Below are 9,205 nucleotides of genomic sequence, written 5' to 3'. Positions count from 1 at the left end.
CCCAGCCCACAGCCCAGCCACAGGCAGGGCAACCCTGCCTGTCCTCCCCACCAGGACATGGCAGATCCAGCAGGTGTTGAGAGACAAAGGAGACAGGCACACACACAAGTGGAAATGAAAAACTAGAGGCTTGGCACAGCTCTATGAACAAATGGAGTTATCTGTGGAGATATCGTTGCAGAGACCTGTAGTTTTAGATCAAAGGCATGTCAGAGTTCACAACCAGAAGTGTTACCAGGTCATCAACAACTCTGAAGAAAATGCTACAGTTCAGATCTTGACTGTAACATAAGACATGAGGAATTGTCGTGTTTATTATTATCTTTACAAATTTATTCAGGGGAAAAATATTTTAAGTTATCTCAGATTATGACATGAGTTGGGGGAAAAAGCAACACAGTGAAGAGGAAATACCTATGTCAAAACCATCTAGTGATCAATGACAGAACAAGGAATCTGCCTACCTTGTCTTCAGAATCATTTTTGGCTTCAGCTTTGCTTGGGGAGACCTTAAATGCATTTGAGAAAAAAACCAGTCATACCAAATTCAATGTTTTAAAAGATGTGAAAGATCATATCTTTGGAACTAGGAGTTTTTTCCTAGCACAAAGGTGAAAGGAGTACAAATATTTCTTCCCCCATCACGTGGGAAAATTTATATTCTAAATGTTTCTCAAGAAAAGCTTAATGGCTAAAATGAAAAATATCTGGTCCAAAGATATATTATTCAAGCTTATACATCCACTTAATCCATAAAAATGAACTTTTAGAGATATAACTAAGTAAAGTTCACTCCTGCAGAAAATACTTAAGATGACTAAATACCTCCAGGTCTACAAGTATTTGTGTGGAAGAGGAAGTTTCCAGAATAGGTCATCATCATTTGATGACCATGCTGTACCTACACATCTCTATTTCCCTCACGTCATTCTCTAAGGCATCTCTTTGGCTTCATTACTTCTTAGTGCCCGTGACAGCAAACATGCTACATTTAGCTCAACATAACCACGCAGGATTCTTACAAGCAATTTAAAGCCTGAAGATGAAAAGGAAAGGCGAAAGCTTACCAGTGTTTTAAGGAAACTCATGACGGAGTTATCTGCTGCAGCAGCTGTTTGGGGGTTGTCGTCTTTTACCTCTGCCTTTTCAGGTTGCTCAGCAGCGAGACTGTTGACACCTGCCAAGTCCTGCTGTACGTCTTTTCTATTGCAGTCATCTATCTCCTAAAAAAGCGGGTAGAGTTTGCTCAGTCCCAGCCTGCTTAATTTCCAGTGGAATGCAAAAGGAACATTTGTGCCTTGCATTATGTTGCTCTGAGAGTCACAACCCTAATTCCAACCATACTTCTCCAGCCTACGTATTCAGAACAATAGAGCATTTATACATCTCCTTCCCCTCTTTTCTGATACATTCAGCATTTGCTGTTGGTTGGAGGAACATTGTTCTCAGCTACCAAGTATAACAAACACAAGTAAAGTTGCGAACGGATCCCAAACAACACTGCTTTTCTCTTCTCAAGGCTGAACTTGTGAACAGGCACAAGAGTCCAGAGCCTGGCCTTTGACAGCTCAGTGTCTGATCATACCATACAAAGTTTGTTTCCAGTGTTCTGTATTCTACAATTCCAGAAACAATTTTATCTAGCAAACACAAACATGGTATAGATTAAAAGAAGGGAAAAAGCAACAGCCCAAAGTAATTCTTTCAAGCCAGATGGAGCTGCCTCCTCTCCTTGGAATTACAGTTCCCAGAGCCCAAAAAATTGTTTTCCAGTGCTCAAGCACTCACAGGTATGTAATATTAAGTTACCCAGTTTCTGTTTAGACTCTTAAGCAAAGGTCTGTTTTTTTAAAAAAATCTTCTCAGATGAGTTTGAGAGCTTGGTACCCTTTTACACTGAATTTGCCTGCCAATCTAGTCGCTCCTGCCTTGAGCCTGCATGGGTAAAGGCAACACAAACTATCTCAAGCTGCTCTCCCCTGCACAACTCCTCATGTCCCACTCAGCATTTCCTTTTTTAAGGGTACTACATCTGGCTAGTAACGTCTGAATCGGTTACCAATAATCCTCCCTCCTTTTGTCTATCTGTCTACTTCGTAAGTGTGTGGCTGGATTTGTCAATCATTACAGTAAATTGTGCCTGACATAACAGTGGCCTTGACTTTGGCAGGGTGTTGAAACATTATTGAACGGACAATCGTGGCAGTGCCATAAATTTATCAGAAGTTATCATCCTCAACTATTTAGTCAATAGTACACATCTGATCACTTCAGAAACAGTGACTACAGCAGCAGTTGTTAGGATACTTGATGCCCAGGTTACCCCCAGAGGAGAATCAGGAAAGGAATAAAACTGATGAGCCTGTCCAGGGTGTCTCTAGGAAACCGCATCTTTGAACCACTGCTCTAAAAGACTGCCTGAAGGTCTAAGTGACAGTAAGGGCTTTTTCCTAATCTGCCAATTGGTTATTGTTCAGTGCCATTTTTACTTGGAAAAGTTAAAATAAAATTGTGTTTTGAGAACAAGACACTTTCTGGGCGATTAAAAACCCACAATATTCATATAGGTTTTTGCAGAGGACATAAATTTCTGTAGTTCACTAAAGGAAGAAGCAGACTAGAGATGCATAAACGTTTTAAAACTTCAGAGGGCTAAGCTGGCATCAGGGAAGACGAGCATGGAGTGGCCAGTCTCCATGCAGCATTCAAGGAGTTAAAATATGCAAGGTTTTACTTGGAAGAACAGACTTCTAATTCTCCACCCACTGTTTTCCAAGTTTACCCAGGAAGAAACACAGCACAGTAATTCAGGGTGCAACAGGCTATTTAGAAGTTTCTTACAAGGGTCTAATACACCACTTTGTCCAGCTGCCAGTTACAGGCCAGAGCGGCTCCAAGGACAATACGTCCCATGCAGAACACGCGTGGCCACGCCAGCTCTGACAGCCCTGCTTCCAGGGATGCCACCGAAAGAACTCTGGTCATATCAAAAATGCTGGCTTCGTTTCAGGTATTAAAGGGGCAACAAAGGCATGAGGCAAGAAACCAAAGAAAAAGGAAGCAGAGGATGTTGCTAAACAAAACTGGTTTCATAACTGAAATACTTGATACTATCAAACAAAAATAAACAAACTGGTTTTTTGGGCTGTGCTCTGTTTAGGAGGAAGGGATCTCTTTTGCCAAGTGCTGTAGAGAACAGCTGTTAGCAGCAGCAGGTACCATCTGGGGCACCAGCTGAGGAGACAGGTACCACCACCGGCAGCACCAGCTGAGGAGACAGGTACCACCACCGGCAGCACCAGCTGAGGAGACAGGTACCACCCTGCAGAAGTGAAAGCTATTGCAGACTGTACAGAGCTTGAGGCACATCGCCATCCAAAAATCCCCAAACCCCAACTTGCAGATCACAAATAACCTTCTACTGCACAAGGAATCTACTCCAGGATTCCCAGGCCAAGTCTGCCATTAGCTACTGAGATACAACTCCAATCTGGATTTTGGCAGATGCCGTGATCCATCTTGTGCTTTCATAGCAATGCTGCACAGACACAGGCCATCAGCATATAAATCAGAGAGATAACGTAGAGTCCTACAATATCACATTTTCAGAGCCACAACCAAATAGCCACCAAAAACATCTGCAGCAGCTCACGGCACAACATGCTGTGCGAAGCCCGGGGGCAAATAATGAAAGAAAACTCCAGGAATAACAAAAGAAGGTCAGTATTAGAACTTAACAGATACTATGTAAATGTTCATTTCTTTTAGGGGACAAGTTTGGGGGTAATAAGCACCTTAAATACTTACACTGTCCTTTCAGTTCCATCATTAAAGACATATCAAAGAAGGTATTCCTGCCAGCACTTTTGTCTGCATGAATCACGGCTCAGTGAAACATTGCAGGCATATAATTTATCTTTTCTTTGGCTTACATAGTAAATGCTTCATGAATTCATGAATTCTGTCCTTGTTTTAATTATGCTGTGTCTGAATGTAGTTTTGTAGACCACAAAAATAAAGAGTGGTTCACCAAACACAGAATGTTTGTGCAGCTCTTAAGCTATAACTGTGGAGCCTCTCTCTTACTTACCAGCAATGCTGTTTGTTTTGTGTTGGCACTCAGTTCCCCTCAATTCAGGGAAACTTTTCTTTGCCTTTAGCTTTTACAGATACTGCAAGTCATAATCCACCAAAAAAAACCCACGAAAAAAGAAACTGTTGGCAGCAATATCTGGATTTTTAGTATGATTATTTGGTAACAGTTTATAGTTACTACAGTAACAGCAATTAAATTAGACTTGGTCATTCTCCCATCCTACATGAGATCTAGCAACTTCAGAGAACAGAAGGCAACTGTGCTGCGAGGCAGAGCTACAGCCTTTGTTATAGAAATGGAGTTAAAGTAAGTTGGCAATGTATCAAAAGAGTTTAGTTGATATATTTTTCCCAGAGAAGTTCCTTAGCTCCTCTCTGCCCCCAACACAGACTCCGTTTCATACCTGAGAAATGAAAGACAAAAATTATAGTCCAGAAAGTCAAGGATAAGGTTAAAATTTCACTCTTCCCTGTTATGCTGCTCAGTTACGTTGAGCAACTTGAACCCCGATTTCTTGGGTCCTCAAAGATTTTCAGTGGTACGTGTTTAAACACACATGTAAAAGATGTACAGACACTTCGTTAAACAGCAGACCTGTCCTCGGCCAGGTCCCCAGGTGCCAAAAAGTATTGTCTGGGCTTGGATCCTGCAAACACTTACACACATACCAAAGAAGCTACAGGTGATGAGTGACCAGCATTTCCAGATTATTCCCATTAGGGAGGTTCAGGATCTGGATAGTTATAAGCTGAATACTGGAAGAGAATTCAAAATAATAAATTATTGATATAAAGCAACTTGAGCTGACTGAACAGTGCTTCTAGTATCTGCTTGAACTGGCAGAATAAGATTTAGATTATCTTGTAATGAGCAACCATCAGGGACAGGACACATGCTTACGTGAGCTCTTTCATCATGACTATTTGCTACCAGCAAAGAGTTTAACTCTGACTTCTGGTTAAAGTGCTTCAGATGACGATTTCATTACACATTGTGCTACTTCAATAGCGTGAACTGTGACCTGTCACGCTATAGGTTTCAATGACAGCAAAATAGAAACTAATGAATTTTGCATTTGATTGTAAAAGTAACAATTCTAGTGAGCTACAGGCAAAACTTACTCTTTGTGTATATTAGTAAAAACTATCTGCAGGAATTTACAGTGTTGAAAAGCTTCAGTCTTATAAGCTCAAACAGTAGTGCCAGTGTGCACTGAATAGATTATTCATTCTGCATTATTCACCCTGTTCTGTTTATGTAGCAAATGACTCGGTATTCTGCTTGGTTGAGACTGCAGGTTCTTTAAATGTGCGTATACAGCTGTCTGACACACTAGGAATGGGTGCCAGTTTTGTAGGGCAGCGGTAAAAAATGCAACTGTTTAGTTCTACAAATGAATCTTCAGAAAAATATTACAGTTTATAATTTTATACAAGAAATACGATCCTTCAAGGAGGATTTGAGGACATAAGATAAAGAACAGTAGAAGAACAGAAATTGAAGAGACTTTTCGGGACAACCTGCAGAGCTGTCAATGCAAGCAGCAAGCATCCTCTGAACTACATTCAGCACTGTTCAAAGCGTCAGCAACCATACAGCCCTCCCAAGCCCAAACAAGGCCAATAAAAGCAGTTGCTATTAAAATGGCATTTACAGATAGAGTACAGCTGGATAATGAGGGCCTTGCAGCTGGATTCTCCTTCCTGTTCCTGACAGTGGACAGGATTTGAGCTAGATCACCCATTTGTGTATATTGGCACCTCTCCAGCAGAGCTGATAAGAGTTATGCCACTTCTCCCCATCCAGGGGATGGACTTTCAGTAATTACCTGAAAATTAATCCTATACTATTTTTTCTGATATCAAACTTTACAGGAAATGTAAAATCAAACTTCAATCTCTTTTCAGCTCTTTTATTTGATCAGCATGCTCTCGCAGGTATGTTACCTAATTTCTTATATCACATTCTCAACCCGTAAAATCAATTGTAAGGGACCACGTTTCCTCAACTAAAAAAAATATCACAACAGTTAAGAGCACAAGAATTGCTACTGCATAATATTCCTTATTCTGGTATGTAGGGTATGCAATGAGCAGCTATTGCTCGAGAAGAGTGACTATTTTAAGAATGGCACAAAACATGCTAGAGAACTTTTTGAAAACCATCCTGTGTCAAACGCCGAGGCCCTAAAGCACAAGAAACAACTTGAATTTCAGGTTTTTCACTTTCATTTGTAGCTGGCAGCAGTTCATCGTCCTGGCAATAGGAACATGCACACAGCTAACCTGCCCAGACCTTTCAGAGAAATAAAATGAGCTTAAGCTCAAGGTCAGATGCCAGCATTTAGCCATGAGGCAGACAGAGCTGTCGCTACTGCACCGTAGCTTCTTCTCCCACACCTCTATTCAGCTACCCCTGCAGGGTGTTACCTGCAACAATTTTAAGAGCAACACCGATTCGTTCACCCAGCCATCACGACATCAAGTTGTCCTGTGCTATTAATATTCCTAAGAGGTTTCATTAAGAGTGAAATGGATATTCCTACTCGAGAACTTGCCTTCCCCTGTGGGACGCTGTTTGACGTGCTCTGTAATCCGGCAGCCGCTCTCGCTGAGATGCGCCCGTCGGGAAGGTCCGAAGTCTGCCTTTCCTCCTGGGTGTCAATTTGTGTTTTACTCCTTTCGCTTCCCTTCTCCAGTTTGAAGATCCTGTCAAAGAATGTTACTTGTTTTGGCTTTGAGGAGGCCACATCCTCTCCCTCAGGTGTCACTGATGCCGTGAGATCGATGTCATGAAGCGATGCTGCCGGTGGGACCCGGGTCAGGTTTTTATGTGTGCCTTCCTCCCGCACAGCTGCTGCGGGAACCTTCACACTGTCACTTGGTGCTTTGTTCACTCCAGGCGCCTCTGCGCTGACATCAAGTTCCGCCGATCCAACTGATGAATCTGTAGCTGAATCTTCAGTACGGCCTGGTACAGCCCATGAAAACGCGAAGACAGAGCGGGATTTAGCAGATGGCAGAGCTCTCCTGGCAGCGCTCCCGAGACTCTGCCCACCCGCCTTGGGAACGGGGCTCTGCTCCATTGTCTTCGGGGAAGAAACAGCCACATTATCCTGTGCAACACTTGCCTTTGCATCCACTACAAACAGAAGCATAAAACAGTAATTATCCAGCACAGCAAAGAAGTTACACTGGTTGTACAATTAATCATAGTGACCCTGCTCTTTAATAAAGTAATTCAAAATGTGAAGCCTGGGGGAGGACCACACAGAGTGCAGCTTGTTTAGAGACCTGGTTGTCTCCCTGTGCTGAACACAAGCTGCCACTCATCTATCAGACCTGCCTGTCTGATTTTCTTTTCTGCCAATCCTCATTGAAGTTGGTGTGAATTTTGTGTTCTCCACAGCCCCCACTCAGCTGCCCAAGACAGATAACAGCCCAGGGGTTTGGCTGCTGAGCCCAGTGGACATGCTGAGGATATGGTACTTTCCAACTAAAATTAAAGAAAGCTGGAGACAAAGTTATATTAACATATTACACCTTCCTCTGCCAAAGCTAAACAGGAAAAAAGACTGGAAACAGCGAGCACTGCATTCGTTTCCTGGCTTGCCAAACTCCACGGGGCTCTGCAGTCATAACCCATTGCAGCCGTTCTCCCAGCACCGCTCCGTGCCTCACTGCCTGCTCTCCATAGTGCAGCTTCTACTTGCACATCTCCTCTATTGTCTCTAGGGTAGTTTAAGCCTGGTTTGAATGCTTACAAATCACATCCGAGCCAGGCTTCTTATCCTTACATTTCTGACTGTTTACCCATAACCTTTATGGCTCTTTTCTCCCCATCTCACCCCCCAAAATTCCCCCTTGTGCGCACACATGGCTCTCATGCTTCACCTGTGAAAAAATCTTCCATCTTAAAAGTATATTTTATAATTTTACAATGGCATTTCAATAATACAGTATTAGGGTGAAGACCCCCAATACTGTGTGTGCAGGCGGGAGGAGAAGGCATGAGGAGAAGGCATGAGAAAAATGCCTCCTGTATCTGTTTTGTGGATGGGAGACTGAATCAGATTGTGTGGTGTGAAAGCCCAGTGAACAAGAGAAGGCTTGTCAAGAGGCAAACCTTACAGTTCCCCCTCAGCTTCAGCTTCTCTTCCCTGCTTTGACTAGAACATATATCTGATTTCCCTGTCAATCATCTCCACAGACTTCAAGGATGAATTTAGATCGACTTAATTATAACTGAAAAACTGACAGTCTCAAACTGACTTGCTAAATTAGGATTTTTAAATTGTCAGTTTCAGTATAAAATTGAAATTATTTCAAATTATAATTGTAATAGTCTAGTCAATATTATGCTCTTCACATTTTACTTTAACAGAAATAAAATCCCAGACACCAACAAAACCTGACTAAAATGTCTGTCTCCCACAGTACAGATCTTCAGTGTTCAGTTTAATTTTTAAAATTCCTTCTAAGACAAGGAAAGCAGAACATTTTTACATCACACCTTTCAAAACTATTATTTAGCTTTTCACTGCAGAACTACCCCAACTTTCAGCCTCCCCCAAGTCCATCATAAGATGCACTGCAGAACACATCTGTACCCATTTTGATACTGTCCTCCTGCAGCAGTGCCCAGGGACCATGGTCATGTCCCTGGGCAAACGCAGGAGAACAGAGCCCCAGCATCCAGCTGTGACATCCCCTTCCTCACAGCCTTACCGCAGTGACCAAGAGCCCCCACTAGACCCTTGTTTCATATTTCAGGGTTCGTTCTGACTAGAGGAGGTGGGACCCTCCAGAAACGAGATGGTTGAGAAGTGCCTGAGTGTGCCAGCCTGAATCTCAAGTGACTTTACTGAATCACTTGCCAGCAGTGGAGGCAAGAGCTGACACTGTAAGGGCTGTGGTGCAGGACCCGGCCAGCATTTTACCAGCTGCTGGGGACCTGGCTCCTGACTTCAACATTTTTAATCTGACACTTGCTTTCTTCCCGTGTATTGGGATATGCAAACATGCAGAGGGGCCAGCATGCCTCAGAACAACCTGTTGTGTCCGGGTCAATAGATTTTCACTTCTTTGTGTGCACTCCAACAGAGAAAAT

At 42.7% G+C, this 9,205-nt stretch overlaps 1 protein-coding gene across 1 annotated transcript in view; it reads right to left on the bottom strand.

Moving 5' to 3' along the window:
* Positions 1-9,205, bottom strand: part of BCAS1 (breast carcinoma amplified sequence 1) — a gene marked incomplete at its 3' end in the record, with an annotated part of 32,993 nt that overhangs the window by 16,337 nt on the left and 7,451 nt on the right. The window contains exons 3-5 of the mRNA XM_010134590.1: positions 6,654-7,237; positions 1,068-1,223; positions 465-509 (exon numbers count right to left, since the gene is read on the bottom strand). Of these exons, the coding sequence (XP_010132892.1) occupies positions 465-509; positions 1,068-1,223; positions 6,654-7,237 (785 nt within the window). The remainder of the gene's footprint in view (positions 1-464; positions 510-1,067; positions 1,224-6,653; positions 7,238-9,205) is intronic.

The sequence above is a fragment of the Buceros rhinoceros genome, unplaced genomic scaffold, assembly GCF_000710305.1.
Source record: "Buceros rhinoceros silvestris isolate BGI_N320 unplaced genomic scaffold, ASM71030v1 scaffold6540, whole genome shotgun sequence".
NCBI lineage: Eukaryota > Metazoa > Chordata > Aves > Bucerotiformes > Bucerotidae > Buceros > Buceros rhinoceros.
This window is presented reverse-complemented; position numbering and strand designations above follow the sequence as displayed.